Source organism: Triturus cristatus, chromosome 4_1 (genome assembly GCF_964204655.1).
Source record: "Triturus cristatus chromosome 4_1, aTriCri1.1, whole genome shotgun sequence".
In the NCBI taxonomy this organism is placed as follows: Eukaryota; Metazoa; Chordata; class Amphibia; order Caudata; family Salamandridae; genus Triturus; species Triturus cristatus.
In genome coordinates this window covers 1,105,247,444-1,105,268,049 of record NC_140585.1, presented here as the reverse complement: position 1 = coordinate 1,105,268,049, position 20,606 = coordinate 1,105,247,444, and the positions used below count along the sequence as shown (strand labels likewise).

Below are 20,606 nucleotides of genomic sequence, written 5' to 3'. Positions count from 1 at the left end.
TCGTAATACATTAAATTCAGAATTACTTTGAGTAAAATTCCACTTCTCTTGTCACCGCATTTCAAGATACATGAATGCCGGCGTGGGGGGGTGCGTTTTAAACAGCACTGCTCACCAATAGAGAGAGGGGAATGCTGTACTGATTTGAACCTGACCAGGGCTGAGTCTGCCTTTTCCCCAAAAGGTGGGTTCCATAAAAGGGCATGTCCATCACATTGGCTTGGACATCGCCCGAGAAGCCAGGCGTGGCGCCTCAAGGCCACGTCATTGAAATCGATCTACCTAGCGAATCGGTCGTATCTAGGCCACACTGTATGGTGAATTTTGCTGCATCTCTCCCATCCTTGACAGCTTGGGAGAGCACAGCCCGGGCCCCCTCCGGGACTTGTGGCAGCAACTGCGCAACCGTCTCCTAAAGGGAATGGGAGAAATGGCCCAATAAGCATGCAGTATTCACTGACCGCAATGCCAGACTGGAGGAAGAAAACAACTTCTTTCCAAATGAATCCAGCCTCTTGGATTCCCTATCTGGAGGGGCGGAAGGGAATGCACTTTGGGACGTAGTGGCCTGCACCACCAAACACTCTGGGGTAGAGTGTTGGCTGAGGAACTTTGGGTCGCCCGGTGCTGAGCAATGGCAGCATGCAATCGTCCTATTACCAGGACCCCTGTGTCAGGTTTGGACCATGTTCCTAGAAGTATGTCTGTATGTGCCTCATTAAAGGGCAACAATGGTTCGGAAGTGGAAGCCCCAGGTTAAAGCACCTAAGTCAGGAGATTAGACCTGACCTACCGAGGGCAGCTCCAGTCCCAAGTCCTCAGCTGCCCTCTTTACCACCATGGCATAGGATTCTCCCTCCTCCATAGCCACTGTTGGCAAAGAGACCAAGTCAATATCTTGAGAAGTACCCAGTCCACTGGTCTCCACAAGTTCCCCAAATCACTCCAAATTCTCCTCAGAGACTTCCTGGGTTTTCAAGAGGGACCCCAGACCCCTTCAATTCTCTCCTGAGCCTAGCACATCCTCAAAGTACTCAGGCGACAACACAGAACCTCTGGGTCTGTGTCGTCAGGATGGGGCTTGTGCCACGACGGGCATCGTGATATCGCAGGCACCGACTTCGGATTTGATGACAAGGAAGTTTGCGTTGGCACGACCGGAGTCAAACTGGAACCGGGATTGGATCCCTTGGACCCCACCAGCATCGTGGCCAAAGCCGACGGCATAGAACCCAATGGGGCCCCTTCCAACTTCTTGGGGCCCAAAGGCTCACCAGCAGGGTCTTTCCACTCAAATACGTGGCGCATGGCCTCGTAAAACTCTTTTATAAGAGCGAGAGTCACTCTGGCTCCCTGAAAGGGGGGGAGACGCAAAGTCGATTCTGGCTCTGGGCTCCGTGGAACGGTGCTTAGAGCGTCGGTGCTCCATACCTCTATCGACGACGGAAGCCAGTTGAGTTTAAGACTAAGTCCGCTTGGACTTCTTCTTCATATGCCTCTTCTCCAAGTGTCCCGAGGACCTCGAATGGGAGGAAGAGGACTTAGGGCTCCGTGAGCGGTCCTACGACCTCCTCTTCTTCGATCGGGATCGTGACCTCCTCAGAGTCTCGCTGACGGTGTCGACAGCCGGGCTGCAAGTAACTTCCTCAGCCGCTCCCACAAGGTCTTTGGAGCCATCGGCCGATAGTCCGAACACAACTTTGTATCATTGGCGCACTCAAGACACCACAGAAATATGCAGTGGGGATTGGTGACTAACATGCAGGAATAAGTCCCGTCCACCTTGAAACCGGTCTTCCTCGAAGACATCCCTCGCACACGAAGTCGGAAAAATCAAAAACAAAAGTCAAGAAAAAGCCTGACAAAAAGTGGCAGAGGGGTAGCTCTTCCTGGATCGGCACTGAACTGCTGCGGCAAGAAAAGAACTGACGTCCGGGCGCCTGGGTGGCCCCTATGTAGGCACCACGACGTCATAACCGAAACTAACAACATCACACAGAACCAAATGGAGCCACCGGACGTCATGCGCAAGGGGTATTGCTCAGCAAAAGTTTCCTGATCCAGCTTGACGCCTGGGAAATTCAAAGGTAAGGAATCTACAGCTGAAGTCTCTAGCAGATGAATCCCTGACGATGTCATAACTCCATGGGTTATTTCATATCTGCTCTGCATACTTACTGACTGCGTGTTTGCATGAGTATACCACTAGTATCTGGGTGTTTGGATGAATGCATGAGTAGAGCCTGAACGATTCGACAAGTGCATGACTAATGCTTCAATAATTCAATACATGCATAGATACTAGTAGAATGATTAAATGAGTGCAAATCTAGTGCCTGGATGATTGTAAAAGTGCACCCATAGTATATAGGTGATTTATGCAGTGCATGGATAGTGCATACATGACTTTTTAAGTCCATGCATAGCACCTACCCTAATGGATGACTGGATGAATAGTGTTTCAGCAATTAGATGCTGCCCATTTCTTTTTAGTTGACTGAACAGGTAGTGCCTGGATGCTTCCATAACTACATGGGTAGTGCCTGGAGAATTAAATAAGTGCATCAGTAGTGCCTGGCTAATTACATGAGTGCATGACTAGTGTTTGAGTGACTGCAGGATTCGATTGTTAAAGCTTGAGAGATTGGATGAAAGTAAGTATACTGCTGGGGTGATTGTATTAGTGCAAGACTATTAGCTCAGTAATTAAATGACTGCATAGGTCATTGATGGGTGATAGGTTTACTACAATGGTGTGCCTCAGTATTTCAATGACTGCATGGGTTGTAAGAGGGTATTTAGATGGAGGCATAGGTTATGCGTAGATGTTATAAAGATTGCATAGTTACGGTCTTGTTAATTGCATGAGTCAATAGATAGTACCCAGCTGATTAGATGAATGTATACGTAGTGCCTGCCTACTTCAATGACTACATAGTTTCTGCCTGCCTGATTGTAAGAGTACATGTATAGTTTCTTGATAATTGAACCAATCCACGGATAGTGAATCACTGATTTGATGACTGACTGAGTAGTGGCTGGATGACTCCATGGGTGCCTGAAAACTGCCTGACTGACTGAGAAAGTACCTTTATTCCTGTTGGATACATAACAGTTGTCAATATATATGTGAATCAGTGTTTATCTCCTTATGTCAGTATCAAACTACCTGTTTTACTGTATACATGCTTTTCTTCTGAGCTATGTGTGAGTGAAATCTAGGCCTTGGTCCCTGTTAGACCTTTTCAGTTCTGAAATCTAGGTCTCACTCTTGATATATAATTGCATGCATGTCCCTCTAGAAACATACATTGCTTTGTTACTGAGCATGTACATGCATCATTAAGTTTCTAAAATGGAAAACAACATTTTTAAACTTTCAAAGCACAAAATCTTTTATGAATGGCATACCCACATCATTTCTCAAATACTTCTGCTTCTAAAAGATATATTTAGCATATCTCAAACAAATGTTACACTCAAAATGAAGCTAGTACAGGAACTCTTGAGGCATTCTGCACTATTAATACTTTTCAATTTTAAACAAACCATGTTTAAAGAAAAACACTACGCTCACTATACACATGACATTTTCATCAGCCTTACTGAACATAGATCACCATGTAAACATATATGAAATTTCTTAATAGATGTATACCTTCAAGCCTTCTTTCCAAAATATATACCCCTCTGCATCTTTAAGGAAACTCAAAAGTCCCATATTATAAATAACTAGGTGTAAGAGCAAAAACCATATCTCACCATCTAAGCATATGCAAAGTGGTCATATAAGTAAAAAACCACATTGACAAACACTTCCCAATAAATACCTAACAAGCACTACTTCTTTCTGATTCATATACAGGCAAACAACATGTTCTCATCTTTTATTTCTCACTACACGATTCCTGTTTAATAATGTTACTAAAAATACTACAACTCCCAGAATGCAAATGACAGATGTATCTATTCTGCACATGATGTTTAGACATTTAAAGCATTCTTAGTTCCTCATTGTAACTTTCCACAAAACGATACTGTTATTTTTTCAATAAGATACACAATGTAATAAACAGGTACTAATTCATTTTTCTCTTACTTCCCAAAACATTCACCACCAACCTTTTAAACACATACCCTCTAATAGATGCAGTTCACCTCATATATTTTTTCCCATCACTGTGATACTCCTTTTAATCAAACTCCCATATACATCTTGATTTTCAGTGTACATTTGTTAAATAATTACAAAGTTCTACACATACCACTGAATTCAGGTTGTAGATTATATTGTTGTTTTAGCTCTTTCTGCATAGCTTGGACATTGTTAAGATTTGTAAAAACTAAGCACAAGAATGGTACACCCCTCTAAGACAAAGCAAGTCTAAAATGGCAACCTCTTCAACTTTCCACTCTATCATCATGAGAAAGGCAGTAAATAAAAGTATGACTTTCATATTAGACTACAGTGTCTCCACTTGTTAATGGTTAGCATCTGTTTACCCTTTCCCTCTCTTTCAAAACGAGGTTCCGGTCGCTGCTTTTTCGCAATGTTTTCGTGATGATAGCGGAGAAATTGCGAGGCAAAAAAATTATATTTAGCTTCAGGTTTTTTTCATTTAAATATTGCACAACAGTGTATTACGTCCTGAGTTGGAAATTAAAACTTGCCATTACTTTGGTTGTTTCATCAATCCTCAACTTTTCAACACCCTTCCCCCCCAATACAGTCTTAGCTCGGTGTAGCTAGCAACCCAGTGGAACCAGTAGGTCAAAAGTTCACAGCACATTCTAGAAGGAACATGCTGCTTCCAAAACAGATGCAGCAGGTGTTCACTCCACAGATTCAAAAGCATTTCCCTGTCTGTATTAATTTTTTTTTTAAACAACAGCCAGTAATAAGACTTCTTTCTTAGCCATTCAACACACTACCTAATTTTATTCACTTTCATGCTGACAGCATCCAATGAAATATTTATATATTTTTTGTAAAAAAAAAATAGCACCTCCATTTTAACTGCTTTTCCTTTGGAAAAATACCCCATTAAGCTCCAGCCTTCTCCTGACTACTATTGCTCTTTCATTTTTAAAAATGCATACAGTATGGATTGTTGGCCACAGCTACATCTACTGGGCTAAAGAGGCTGCAAATAGGAGAGGTATTGACAGGGACTTAGGTTTGCCAAATGTGCAGATTACGTGGTTTGCCCAGAGAGGATTAAAGTTTCATCAGTTGCTGGCTTTGGTTAAATCCATTGTGGATTCCCAAGCTCCTCACCTTATGATTGTGCACTGTGGTGGCAATGAACTCGGCACATTGACCGGGGTAGGGCTGGAAATCCTAATGAAAGAAACCTTTGCAAAACTGATGTCACTTTTCCCTCACACTGTCTTGGTGTACTCTAATAAATGCCAAAGACAGAAATGAAAGTAGTCAAATTAATTCTGTCCGGAGATTGACATAGCCAGGAAACATGTTATTACAACTGTTTCTACATTCCTCAGTGGCCATTGCATGAGCTGTATCTATAACAACAATCTGCATTTTGACATGCATGGAATTTATAGAAATGATGGAGTACACTTTACAGATGAATGCAACAGGGTGTCTCTAAGTAACCTGAAACTCTGCAACCTGTTTTATGTGTAGCAGCCATATACACACAACCAACGAAACTCCTTATGTCAGAGCCACCCTAGTAACCAAAATATAGTTCCTGCCTTTTCTTATGTAATTTAGATCTCTGAATGGATGATTAATGACTTTACATAATTGTGCACAGATCCGCCGTCTTATACGGTGTTCTTATTCTAAAACCCATAAACATATAGTGGCCTTATTTCTCTTCACGGTCCCATTAGTGATCTGACAACATAAAATAGGTTTAGTTATATCGTTACTAAATTTTCTATTCTTTAGAACACTCGGGGATACGAGCTGCTCATTTTATTATTGTCTATATGGTGCTATGTCGATCGCGAGTGGCAATCTTGGAATGGTACCTCAGCCACAATTATAATTAAATCCCAAGTTTTTTTATCACAAAACCTTAGTAAATATAAAAGACCACAATAGGTCAAAACAATTATGTCTACCTCAAAAATCATTCTTATATAAAAAACCACGATAAGTCATATCAATTCTGTCAGTCACATGGATCGCTCTTGTATATTCATTCACTACCGAAATGACTTCAAGATGAATACATAATCAGCCTATTCCCTCTGTTATTTCTGAGAAAGGTTACCCATTTCGTAATATGGCGTCTCCCTCATCACTGACTATAATGAGGCAAAATGAGTGGATTTTTTCATTTTCATTCCTGATCATCTGTTGGAAGATTATGTAACACGAGCGAGTGCACAATTATGTACAGTCATTAATCATCCATTCAGAGATCTAAATTACATAAGAAAATGCAGAAACTAATAAGATATTTAAGAAAATATGAAATCTCCCTATACTAGAATATATATTCACAGGGGCTGACCCTGATGTAATTCTCAGATGTGGAATGTCTCTCTGCATGGTTTATAAATGTATTGGGTAATACAAAGAAATGTTTTTAATGTGTGTTTATGACATTGCTCAATTTTTTGTTTTCTGATATAAGTGCTTGACAGTACTCTATGAGTTTCCCATACTGTCATATCTTATAATTTTTGATGGAATATGAGTTAACATTGTTGCCAAGAGTTATATGCCTGGTGTGGTACAATTATGAAGTGTTGTAAATAGAATTGTATTGAATGCTTACACAAATCGTGTAAATGAATTTAAATTATTTAATAAGTTTGGTTTTTAAAAGATTTTAACATTGTCTATCGTCTGTGTTTGTAGCCCTGAAGAATTCCTTAAATAGGACGAAATGTGTTGGCTACTGTGAAGAAAGAAATTATAACTCAAAGAATAAAGGAATATATAAATTACGACAACCTGGTGGAAGTGCTTTCTTACATTTCATTGTGGGCAGATCAAATTTTCTGTGTAACTGTTTGTTGTGAAAGTTTCTTTCACTCTTTTGGAAATCAAGGGGTTTTGTTTCCTTGATCTTCGCACCATAAGTTGACAATACTCCCGAGATATAGATAAGTGCTGTATTGTATCTTAGACCTCATTTGTAAATCCTTTATCGATACACAAGTAAGCAACTTGTGCATCTGTAAGAGACACGTTAGTGATAGATTCCTTACGTTAGAATAGATACCCCAGTGTTGGACTTGGGCCTTTTTGCAGGGTCATCCCTGAACCTTTTGCCTTCCTCCTGTATTTTTTCTGACCTGTTGTTGGCTGTTTTATGACTCTGGGCACTTTACCACTGCTGATCAGTGCTAAAGTGCATATGCTCTCCCTATTGTAAATTGATGTATGGATTAGTGACTCCATGATTGGCTGATTTGGTTTACTTGTCAGACCCTAGTACAGTGCACTGAGTGTGCCCAGGGCTTGTAAATCAAATGCTGCTGGTGGGCTTGCAGCACTGTTTGTGCCACCCACAGAAGCAACCTGTAAAATGTGTCTCAGGTCTGCCATTGCAGAGCCTGTGTGCAGTCTGGTACTGCCATTCTGACTGGGCAGGTGCACCCACTTGCCAGTCCCTAATCCTTCCCTTTTCTTCATATCAGACACCCCTATGGTAGGCCCAAGGGCATGGTGCATTGTAAGCATAAGGTAGGACATGCCCTGGTGTGTGTGGCATGTCCTAATAGTGAATTACAGCCATTTTCGTTTTTCACTCTTGCAAGGCTATCTGTCTTCCATAGGCCAGAATGGGCAGTTTGATTATTACATCTTATAATCCTAACTGACTCAGGGAACATGGTAGAAATTCGAGTTTAGTATGCCTGAACTCAGAATGATAAAATACATCTTTTAGTGAAGTTGGTTTTAAAATTCTGTGTTTGAAAATACCACTTTTAGAAAGTATGTATTTTCTTGTCTAACCATCCAGGCCTGCCTCTGCTAGGTTGTGTATTCCTTGTCTGGAGTTTGAGTGACAGGGGCTGGGGAATTCTGGGGGCTGGGGAATTCCCGGTGACAGGGTGAGTCAGCACAGGGCTGAATAGAGAGATCTCCATGTAGATGGGTGGGAGGAGTTGCACCTGGGACCTGCATAGGGCTGTGCTTTCCCTCCACAATGCTGACTCCACCTCCTGTGGTGCATCTGATGTCTCTGCCCTGCGAAAGGAAAAAAGGAGTCATGTCAACAAAGTGCTCCAGGACTGACCAGAACTGGTTTGGACTAGGCAAAGGCCTCTCTGTCTTCAGAGAACAAAGAGAAACTGGGTATAAAAAGGGGACCCAGACCCGGAACTTTAGATCACTTTGGGAAACAAGAAGAAACCTTTGCTGAGGAGTGGAACCAGAAGAGACTGAGGAGAGACTATCCCTAAGCTGAAGTGCTGCGTGGGGGATTGGCCTGCAGTGGTTGCCTGACTGCCAAAGAAAGGGGAAAGGACTTTGTGTGCACTTTTATTCAACTTGTGAAGGATCTCCAAGGGCTTGGAAAAGAGCTTGCCTCCTGCTGAAGTCTCAGGGCCAACAGACTTCACCCACCAGCTCCCCAAGAGTTCTTTTGAAGTGCCTACAGTTGTGCTGGACTTTTTGAGGACTTGCATGTCACAAGGAGCTGGAAGCGCGACTCAAGAACAAGAAGCGTGTCGCAGAACTGCTGCTGCCGCTTCACAACAAGAAGCGCCTCGCATCGCCGGACAAGAGGATCGGCGTCACATCAGATGCCGCCGCATCACCGGGAAGCGTGTCTCAGAAGAATCGTGAGTCATCGCAGGTCCACCAAAGCGCCTCGCATCGCCGGAGAAGAGGATCGACGTTGCATCAAACGCCGCTGCATCTCTGGGTAGTGTGTCGCAGGGCCTGTCGTGGCTCATCGCCGGAGAAGAGGATCGACGTCGCATCAGGCGCCGCCGCATCTCTGGGAAGCGTGTCGCAGGGCCATGCACGGCTCATCACCGGAGAAGAAGATCGACGTCGCATCAGACGCCGCCGTATCACCGGGAACAGTGTCGCAGGGCCTGTCGCAGCTCGCATCATTGTGGAAGCAACTCGCATCGCCAGGGGAGAGGATCGACATCGCATCAGACGCCGCCATATCACTGGGAAGCATGTTGCAGGGCCTGTTGCGGCTCGCATCGTGAGGAAACTTCTCGCATCGCCGGAAAAGAGAATCGACGTTGCATCAGGCACCGCCGCATCACCGGGAAGAGTGTTGCATCAAGAAGAAAGCACCAACTTTGTTTCTTTGCACCGGATCTTCAACGCATCACCGTCCTTGCAACACTTTCGTTGCCCTGCGTGTCGCATCTTAAGGTACATTGAACTCTGAGTGTCGCATTTACCATCTTAAGAGAACTAAGCTAAACTCTACCATTTTAAAGTAACAGTATTGTGGATTTGTGTTGTTTGTGGTCTTGTGATAAGTCTATATAAAGAATGCTTATTTTTGATATAATACTTGTGTGGTGTCCATCTGTAGTGTTGTCACTTGATTACTGTATGTGTTCAAAAATGCTTTACACACTGCCTCTGAGATAAGCCTGTCTGCTCGTGCCAAGCTACCGAGGGGGTGAGCAGGTGTTACTTTAGGAGTGTACACCCTTACCCTGACTAGACGCAAGGGTCCCTATTTGTCACAGGTACCTAACTATGCCAACTAGAAACCCCCAAATCTAACACCCAGCAATACTAACCCCGGTGGTGGGTCTGCGAACCAAGATCACACCAGAAAGTCCCGGAGAACAGAACGGCCAAAGAAGCCGTCTCTCCGGACTTGACTGTCAAGGCAATAATGCTTAGTAAAAGTGTGCAGCGAGGCCCACGTGGCTGCCTGACAGATGTTTTGCAGGGGACACCACGTCCCAATACAGTAGTAGTTTGTTAGGAGATCAGTTGGCAGGAGCTACCCTGTCTGTAGGGTGTCCTATCAGCATCTGTCCATCTCAGATGTTACCATCGTTTATCATCAAGCCAAAAAATTAATTGCGAGTCATTGCTTGTAAGTAGGTACCAAAAGGGTAAAGGCAGCCAAATGAAATTGATGGACACATACAGGAAAAACTAATAATTCAATCTAAAACATTTGCTCATTATTTCTGTGCTACTCTGCCAATTCCCACAGAAAAGATCTTAAGATAGCAAAATAAGTGTGCACAACATAACAAGGTCTTGTGCATACAGTATCAAGCATATTAAATACCTTGTTCAGCTGTCTTTAGTAAATCGTCAAGTAAAATTTGTTTATGTTCTTGACCGTCTTCAAAGCTGTATAAAACCCACTTTTTCAATAGTGTTTCGCCTTCGCCACACACATCAGTTTCCAAGAGGCCTGGGAACCATTCTTCCATAAGAGAGTCAATATGATCAACTATTTGTCCCAACAAAATACAACCTATCAAAAAAAAAAAAGAAGAAAAAAAATATAATGCGACATTGTCATTATTTTAAGTGTTTAAATTTTTAATTCACATTCTATAAACATGATTCCATTAGCTTCACACAATTGCAGGAGAACTGCCCACAAGCATTTAAAAATTCACCTACCTTCAAGTGCTAACCCTTGCCCTGCACCTTTCAGCAACCTAGAGTCATTTTTAATCTCTCATAACTAGAAGAGAAACAGCTATATTCTTTCAAGACAGTCTGTCATCGTAAGGGTGCAATAGCATACATAGCATCACTAGCCAATCTATGAAGATAACATTCTAGTCAGAATTTTCACTACAGAGCCTCAAGATCTTTTTGAGTGTACTACCCAATACTTCAGTAACGGGACTCAGAAGTGTGACCATAAGCTTGTAATCATTCTTGCTCAAATAAATTGCTAAATGAACACATTTTACAACCTTTTCATTGTTATTGTCGACTGGAACGATACTGAGAATTTATTCCTGTGTGATTCTATAATTATTTTTTCCCTGTTGACTTCTCAGTTGGTCAAAATATTAATCCCATTATTTAATAATTGGTGCACAATTCCTAACCATGCAGAAGAATGTTTAACCAATATATACAAATCTTCAGTGTATATAAGACCTCTTAATATCCATTTTGTGCATTTCCATTTGTGCCAAATATGTATTTAGTAGGCAGTTAAATTATAACCTTCTTAGAAACCTTTCTGACATGCTCAAATGCGATAAGGAAAATGCTACTTACCAGTATGCATCTGTTCTTGGCACGTAGAGCTGTAGATTTGTATACTTGTGCATATATCGCCATCTGGTGTTGGGCACGGATGTTTGCAGTTTGTTTTTGTCTTGGAAGAAGTCCTTGTAATCACGAGGTAGGTGACTCCTACTTAGGATGATAGAGCGCATGAGCATCGACTCCATCTTCAGATTGTTTTGCCATGGAGCGTTATGATGGAGTTAGTAAGAAATAGAAAAGGATGTCCATGTGTAATGTGTCTAAGTAAGATAGTACTGGAACAGATAGAGGTATCCGGGGAGGGGGGTGGGCGTATACAAATCTACAGCTCTGCATGCCAAGAACAGATGCATACTGGTAAGTTGCATTTTCTGTTCGAGGCATATGAGCTATGGATCGTATACTTGTGCATAGACTATACAGCAGTTATCCTGTTAGAGGTGGTTACCTGTATCGGTTGCAGTGGTTTGAAAAAGTGTTCTTAATACAGCCTGGCCCACACTAGCTTGTTGTTTTGCTTGCACGTCTACACAATAGTGTTGTGTGAACATGTGTTGTGTAGACCAAGTTGCTGCTTTGCAGATGTCATCTAGGGGAATGTTTCCTAAGAATGCAATAGATGCCCCTAGTTTACGTGTGGAGTGAGCTCTTGGGGGAATGGTTAACATGCGTTTGGCTTTAGCATAGCATATTTGGATGAATTTAACAATACACCTTGCAATCCCTGTTTTTGAGATAGGATTGCCTTTGTGAGGTGAGGAGAAAGCCACAAAAAGTTGTTTAGTCTTTCTAAAGGATTTTGTTCTTTCAATGTAGTAAAGTATCGTTCTTTTTACGTCTAGCATGTGAAGAGCTCGTTCTGCTACTGAGTCTGGTAGAGGGAAAAACACTGGGAGTTCTACAGACTGGTTAAGGTGGAAAGCAGAAACATCTTTAGGTAGAAATGTTGGGTTAGTCCTAGGATGGATTTGCAGAAATGGGTCTTGTATGGTTAATGCCTGGAGTTGACTGACTCTTCTGAGAGAGGTGATCGCAACCAGGAAAGCTACTTTCCAGGTGAGAAATTGTAATTCTCATTTATGCAGAGGTTCAACTGGGGGACCCATGAGTCTGGTAAGGACCACATTTAAGTTCCATACTGGAGAGGGTGGAACTCCGGGTGGAATTATTCTTTTAAGTCCTTCCATAAATGCTTTGATAGCTGGTACCCTAAACAAAGACAAGTGTTGTCTGTTTTGGAGATAGGCTGCTATTGCAGCGAGATGTAGTCTAATGGATGTATGTGCTAGGTTACATTGCTGTAGATGCAAAAGGTAACAGATGATGTTCTGAATAGAAGCATCTAGTGGGCTGATTTTGTTATTTGTACAGTAAATGACAAACCTTTTCCACTTTGCGGCATAGCAAGCTCTAGTGGTAGGACGTCTAGTCTCTTTAATGATGTTCATGCAGTCTGGCGGGAGATTGAGGTAGCCAAACTCCAAGATTTCAGGTGCCAGATCACAAGGTTAAGTTGACTGGGATCTGGATGCCTTATCTCTCCATGGTTCTGAGTGAGAAGCTTGGGTGAGAAGCTTAGCTTTTGATGAGGAACTACTGATAGTTCCAAGAGGGTAGTGCACCTTGGCTGTCGGGCCCATGTTGGAGCAATCAGGATCATTGTGAGGAAATGATGTTTGAGCTTCCGAACCACTAGTGGAATGAGTGGGAGAGGCGGTAAAGCGTAAGCAAATTTACCTGACCAGTTCATCCATAGCGCATTGCCTTTGGACAATGGGTGTGGATACCTGGATGCGAAGCTTGGGCATTTTGCGTTTTGGTGTGTGGCAAACAGGTCTATTTCTGGGTGGCCCCACATTTGAAAGAATGGAAGCAGAACTTGAGGATGAAGTTCCCATTCACGGATCTGCTGTCTTTGACAACTGAGCAGATCTGCAATGTGATTATGTACTCCTGGGAGGTGTTCTGCAAGGAGATATATGTTTTGAGTGTTGGCATTTCGATATGCTTTGAGCTAGGTGTGAAAGCTGCAGAGTGTGTCCCCCCCTGTTTTTGTATGTAATACATTGCTGTCATGTTGTCTGTACGGACCAGCACAGCTTTGCCTACAAGGTGGAGTTGAAAAAATTTTAATGCTAGGAAGATCGCCAAAAATTGCAGGTAGTTTATGTGAAATTGTTTTTGCTGAGGGGTCCACATGCCCTGAATGGTATGGGTTTGAAGATGAGCTACCCAGCCGGTGAGCCATGCATCTGCTGTTAGCACTATCTGTGGAACTGGATCGAGGATCGGCTGCCCTTTGGAAAGGTTTTTTGTGTTCCACCACTGCAGAGAGCGATGGGTGCGTCGTCTACTAACACCAGATCTGTTAGCTGACCTTGTGCCTGGTTCCACAGATGTGCCAAGCACTCCTGTAAGGGACGCATTTGGAGTCTTGCATAAGGGACGATGAGAATGCAAGACGCCATAATCCCGATTAGCTGCATGAACACTAGAGCTGGTAGTGAGTGTTGATATTTTCTAACAAAACAAGGGGACCCAATAGGTAGTTGAGGACCTTGGGTAATTGTTAATTTCAAACAAACAGTGGTCCTCAAAATAGTTTAAGGAGTAAAGGGAATAAATATAGTACAGAATCGAAACTATATTAATAATGTCCAGCCGGACATCCAGTTTAATTCTTCAATGAAACACAATCAATAATCAACAGCAAAACATATGTGGGACACAGTCCTGTATCCGTTGGGAGAAAAAGACATATACAAAAGAAACAGACATTGCAGGCAAGGCAGAGGAGCTTAATTACAAAATCCAATGTTTAAGCTTTTTCCATACAGACAATGCACTTTTTTACGTAATTGGTTAATGTGCACGCTGTTTAGATTGGGGTCGACGACGTTTCGATCCTATTACAGAGATACAAGGATCATCATCAGGACGGAAGAATGTACAAGCCTGGTATTGAAAGAAATTACCTGTAGGAGAATGAGAGGGGAAATGGGAGTGTAGGGAGGGGAAAAAAGGAAAATTAGAACTTGGATGAGGCAGCGCGGAAATTCCAGCCGTGATTGTGCTCAGTGCACATGCCACTTGTGACAGCATGCATATTTTGAGTTTTTTATCTTTAGGAAGCTAACCGGTGAGCTGGTGAAGTAACAAGATGATATCTAATTCAAGAGGGAGGCAAGCATTAGATTAGCGCCGGAAGAAGAGTGCTATGAATGGTATGTGAAGCCGATGGGTGGCGGGATACGAGCCGCAAAGTGTGTAACCACAATGAAGTAAGCATTGAGTAGTGACTACCGGTCTTAGTAACGGGGTGTGGAGCAGCCAATTGGCCCGCTTACCGTAGAGAGTAAATCGGAATGCAGACGTGGTCAAATGGCGGAATAAAACCACTCGCGTCTTGTGGTGCAATAAGGGTCTGGTAGGCTGCTCGTAGGTGAGGAGGTAACTGCAACGATAGCTGGGGAAGGAAGGAAGGTACGTGAGGCAGAGAGCAAGCGAACGAGTGGCGCCGGGGCGGTAAGGGCGACCAGGGAGAGGTACCTGTTAAAGTTCAGAAACGGGCAATGCGATTTAACTTGCTCCGATCCAGGATCCGAACGAAGGTACCAGGCATCCAGAGTTAACGGGCGATTTCAATCAAAATACAATGATGAGTGATCCGTGAGTATGCACTGGAAGGGGGAAAGTGCAGGTAAGTGGAGTGATCAATGGTGGATGAGCCCGTAAGGGGCAAAGAATCAGAGCGCTTACCGAGATCAAGTGGCGTCCTCAGTTGACGATGAACGAGTGACGAGGAGGGCCAGGGAAGCGTGCCGGTATACATGCAGCGTGAGCGTGTGGGGCACTAGAACGTGAAAACGCGCCGCCATGATAGAAGAAAGATTTACCCGGAGGGGAGTCTTTGAAACAGTACAACAATTGACGAAACATTTTACATGTAGGCAATCCAGAATAAATATTAGATTGTGGGAATGAAAATACAAACAAAAATAAAAATAATTATGAAACCATCACACAATGCAATTCCTTCACATCACTGCGTCGTATTGACACGACTACAAGCTGGGGGAAGCAAGGAGATGGAAGAGACATAATTAGAGATTCAGCAAGGTGAAAACCTTGAACATCAAAATTGCAACGAGTATTAAGAAAGTTACATCAGTGAGGCAAACACATTTACATTGTTCAGGTGTCAAGAGGGGAGTAAAGATTTCTTGATAAGCGCCACAATATGACTAAAGGAAGGTACGTATACCATATAAGAACAGAATATTTCATCACAATGAGAGAGTTATTTTAAGGAGAGTCAATCTGAGTCAGACATAAGAAATCTAAATCACAGCAAGGTGTGGATTTTCTCAGAAGAGCTGTGAAACAAATTGTCATAGGGGGGGAAAAAAAGGAAGAAACGGAGCCAATAAAGTGAGGATTAAATGAGATTGGTCCAGTCCTCATTCCGATTCAAACCATCTTTGATGCTGTTCGTGCGAATGATCATTCTAAGTTCTTCTTTATTTAGAATTTTGGCGATGTCCCCACCCCTTGGGGGTTGTTTGATGGTCTTGATAATTGTCCACTTGATGTCATCCTCAGTATGCCCCATTTCAGAAAAATGTTCGACAAGAGGGGCATTGAGGGTTTTGCAGCGCACTCTACTCCTGTGCTGGCCAATGCGTAGTTTGACTTTTTGTGTAGTTTGGCCAATGTACACTTTGTTACAAGGACAGGAAATCAAATAAATGACATTGCTGGTGTTACAATTGGAAAACGAAGTCAAAGTGATAGAGACATTGTTAAATACAAAACTCTTTCCTTCTATAGTCATGCTGCATACATTACAATTACCACATTTAGCATGACCAATAAGGGGTGCAAGACCCCAGTGTGCATCCAAGGTAGCCGTGGGACGAGTAGAGGGTAGGGTGGCCCTTACTAAATGATCCTTGAGATTGCGGCTCTTTCGGAAGGCAAACAAAGGTCGCTCTATTGAAAGATTACCCGCATTTAACACTGGCCAGTGTTGCAAGATAGATTTCCGGATTTGATTAGACGCGGGGGAGAAAGTAGTGACACAAACTATACGGTCGGTATTGGTTTTAATTTTAGGGGATAGAAGAACTTCCCTTGGAAAATACCATGCTCGTTTTTGAGCATTACGTACAAGTCTCTTAGGATACCCTCGGTCTCTGAGTTTTTTGCTAAGGGTGGCAGCTTCAAGAAAAAAATCCTCTTTGGAGAAGCAGTTGCGTCTAATGCGCAAAAACTGGGAGTATGGTAGAGAGTCTCTTAAGGCTCTGGGGTGATGACTTTCATAATAGAGTAAAGTGTTTCTCTCAGTACTTTTCCTGTAAAGTTTAGTGAGTAGTTCGCCATTGGAATGATATATGGTGAGGTCCAGAAATGGGATGTGTGATCTGTCATATGTGTTAGTAAAATTCAGGCCTGAGCAGTTATTGTTCAACCAATGGTTGAATTGACATAGTGTTGTTTCATTGTGATGCCAAATTAAAAAAATATCGTCTATGTAACGACGCCATAGGGTGATGCCAGAAAGGAATGGATTCGTGGGAGAGAGGATGGAAGTCATTTCTAAGTGGTCCATATAAAGAATGGCCAGATTAGGCGCAAAAACTGCTCCCATCGATGTACCCTTCACTTGTTGGTAAAAATCATTCTCGAAGGAAAAGAAATTGCGGGTGAGACAAAGTTCTAACAACTGGATGATGAACAATGTGGGGATACAGTGAGGGCGTGGTCTGGAGTCTAGAACCTGTTGAATTACAAGGAGTGCTGGGATTTGTGGAATGTTAGTGTAGCGTGATTCTACATCCATGGTGCATAGGAGATCATTATCTGGGTCGAAAGGGTGGTGTTCAATGAGGTTAATCATAGACATGCTGTGTCTGATATAACACTGGGTGAGGGGTACGAAGTCCTTAATGAAATGGTCTATATATTGACCAAGGGGCTCAAGGATGGAGCCACAACCCGAAACTATCGGGCGTCCTGGTGGGTTACTCTGATTTTTGTGAACTTTTGGGAGAGTGTAAATGACTGGGGTGCGGGGAGCTTTTAGATTAAGGAAGAGAAATTCCTTGTGACCGAGGAAGCCCTGTATTTTAGCTTCTGTGGTTAATTGCAGAATTACTGTCTGTAATTCTTTGGTGGGGTTTGTAAGGAGTCTACAATAGTGATCAGTATTGGATAACTGTCTAAGAATTTCTGCAGTATATGTATCCTTTTCTTGTAGCACAATACCCCCGCCTTTGTCCGCTGATTTGATGATTAGTGATTGGTTCAACTTCAAGGAAGAAATGGCATTTTTCTCGAGAAGGGTAATGTTGTAGGGTATAAAACGTTTTTTAGATTCCAAAGTAGATAGATCTTTAAGAACCAATTTCTCGAAAGTGGTAATTTCACTGGGTACCATACTAGTAGAAGGGGAGAAGGTAGATGGAGGTCTGTAGGGAGTGTTACCAATGGGTGGTGTGGAAGGATTCAAAAGAAAAAAGGTGTGTAGACGTAACCGTCTAAAAAATCTGAGCAATTCTGTATGGAGTTCTAGGAAATTAGGATGAGTGGTCGGGACGAAGGATAACCCTTTACTCAATAAGGAAACCTCAGGATCAGTGAGTACATGTTGGGACAAATTAAAGATGGGTATGCATTGTGAGTTAACTTAATTTACCATTGGTAACATTTTTGGCGAGTTTGGCGTTCTCCTGGTGGATTGTACCATCTTTGGGGTTGTTTGACACGGCCACGTTTTGGCGGTTCGTTGTGGCCTCGACCTAAAAAATTGCTATTAGGGCCAGAGTGGGGAGGGCCAGACGGGCAGTTAGATCCACTAGGACCCTCAGGTAGTGAGTGTTGAGGCTGAAATTTTGCTATTAGAGCTTGTATGGTGCTTATCCTGACTGGGTTGGGGTATGCTAGAGCTTTTGAAGTGTCTATCGTAGCCCGTAGATATTGTTGTATGCAGGAGTGTTGGAGGTGGGATTTGGTGAGGTTTACTGTGAATCCCAAGTCGTGAAGCAGTTGGATTGTTTTGTGTGTCTGTTGCTGTGTGACTTGGCTTTTACGAGCCAGTCGTCCAGATAAGGAAACACATGAATGTGCTGTCATTGTAAGTGGGTCGCAATTACTGCGAGACACTTGGTGAAGACTCTGGGTGCTGTAATCACCACGAAAGGGAGGACTTTGAATTTGTAGTGTTGGCCATCTACCACAAACCTGAGATATTTTCTGTGAGCGAGGTGAATGGGAATACGAAAGTAGGTGTCCTTTAAATCCAGAGTAGAGAGAAAGTCGCCTTGTTGAAGCAGTGGGAGCACCTGTTGGAGAGTGACCATGTGGAAGTGATCCGACTGAATGTAGAGGTTTAGCGTGTCGTACTTTAATCTCTGTGACCGCGTAGGGGACAGGGCCCCACCCCTGTCTATCCTGGTATTAGCGAACCGCAAATGGTTAATGCGGTATGTACAAGTGCTTTGTATAACGTTCTAGCTATGAATGCACTGTGTACACGTTATTCTGCATTACTACGCGGGTTCCATTTTGGAAGCGGTGGCCATCTTGTGATTGCCCTCACATAGGCTATAATGAAGCAAATAAGGGCCTCACAGCACATTTGCCTTTCCATGACTCTTCTGTGACCTGGGCAGCTTGGCTCTGCTGCCCCAGGTCAAACTGGTCTCACGAGCTCCCCTTCCTCCGGCCACCTGTGATTAGCATCAGGGCTTGACACGCCATAAAGTCCTTTCATCCCACACAAGCCTCCGGCTAATCACTTTCACACCTGACTGTTCCTGCTTTATGACTTGTTTCTATCAACAGGAGCTGCCCGTGTTTTATTGGGGCCTATCGATATCTGATGTGGGATCTGAACCTTGCTGTGTAAATAATTGTGGGCTGGCTTAACTGGAATGTGGGATGGTCATCATGACTCTGCTCTTTCGTTTGAAATGTACACTTGTATATTGCCGTATCATAAACCTAGGAATGTATGCCTGAAGCAGGAAAAAGTGTATTTAAGAAGAAGTCCGTTTCTATGATTTTTAGCAGTCTCCTGAGAACATACACGCTGTTGTACTTCTAGGATACCTGTAATTGGTCTGCAGCCAATAAATGAATCTTTGACTTCACCCAGAAGACTCTGTGTTTCTGTAGGTCTGGAACAGGGAGAACCCAGAAGTCATAGGGTGTGTGCCCCTGCACCGCTGGGACTAAAATACCCAGTACTTCAGTTTGGCGCCCAACGTGTGGCGATTTCAGTGGTACCAGTCCAAGCCAGAGGTTCGTGAGGAGCTTCGTGTGGAAATTCCGGAGGAAGGCCGCCACTTCATCGACCCCTGCATGTCGACGTGGTCCGAAAGTCTTTTCTGCGAGGTTCTCCGCGTCCCGACGGCTACGAAGGACTGCTGCCCTGATTAATCGACCTGTTTTGGACCCTTGACGAGTTTTGATAGAGCGAAACAATCGAGAGAGTCTTCTGGTGACGCCATCGATCATCAATATTCAGTTAAGTATAAGTGGAGCGTCTCCCATTTGTTTGGTATCCCTCGGGATCGTTTTGATTTGGAAATTTGGAGTTTGCAAACGCCAAAGCCAGAGGACTCGTGTATTCACGAGACTATCGTAATCGATAATCCTTTGACGTTTGGATCTAGACTAGTGAGCGAAGATGCCTGGTTCTAGAATATTTGGTAGATTGTTTTGTTTGGGTTGTGGAAGAGATTTCCAGCTGGAGGAATCATGTCCGGTTCCTCCGGTTGGAACTCCAACTTATGAGCTCTATGTAAAACATGGCGTAGGCCCCATTGCATATAACGAAGTATGGATCCACTACACCAGAAAAGACGGTGTTTTAAAATGGCCCCAAAATGGTAGTTTCGATACCGATATTTTAGATAATTTGGAAATTAAATTGTTTAAAAAGAAAGCCCGGCCGGCGATGTTTGATTCTTTCCGCTTATGGCGGAAGGAAGCCAAACAGAAGGAAATTAAGCTAGCAAAAAAGAATAAGAGAGAGAAAGGTATGACAGTAATGCAAGCAGCTGTACAATTCAAGGACAATGAGGAGGAACAGATGAATGAGCAATTGCACAGACAGCGTAAGTTAGGGATCGACAAATGTTACCCAGCTTTACTGCACTCTAAGCAGAATGAGTCCGAAGAAAAGGAGAAAGATCCCCTGATGTCGCATTTGTTGAGTTCGCCACCCCCGTATGCTCAAAATGCCACGGCGCCTCCCCAGCTTGTGAATATGCCACCTCCAGTTAATATACTGCAAGCTTTGCCGCTACCGCCAGCTGCTTCGCAGCCGGCTCCTATCCCTATAGCGCAGCCCTCTCAAGGGCCGCCAGTTGTGTTTCCAACTGCCCCCGCGCTTCCTGCGACTTTGTCTAATTCAGCAGCTGCCTCCCCTGACACT

General features: G+C 43.3%; 1 protein-coding gene across 1 annotated transcript in view; it reads right to left on the bottom strand.

Moving 5' to 3' along the window:
• Positions 1-20,606, bottom strand: part of LRRK2 (leucine rich repeat kinase 2) — a 1,602,077-nt gene that overhangs the window by 514,381 nt on the left and 1,067,090 nt on the right. Inside the window, exon 37 of the mRNA XM_085654107.1 lies at positions 10,215-10,406. Coding sequence (XP_085510233.1) covers positions 10,215-10,406 — 192 coding nt within the window. The remainder of the gene's footprint in view (positions 1-10,214; positions 10,407-20,606) is intronic.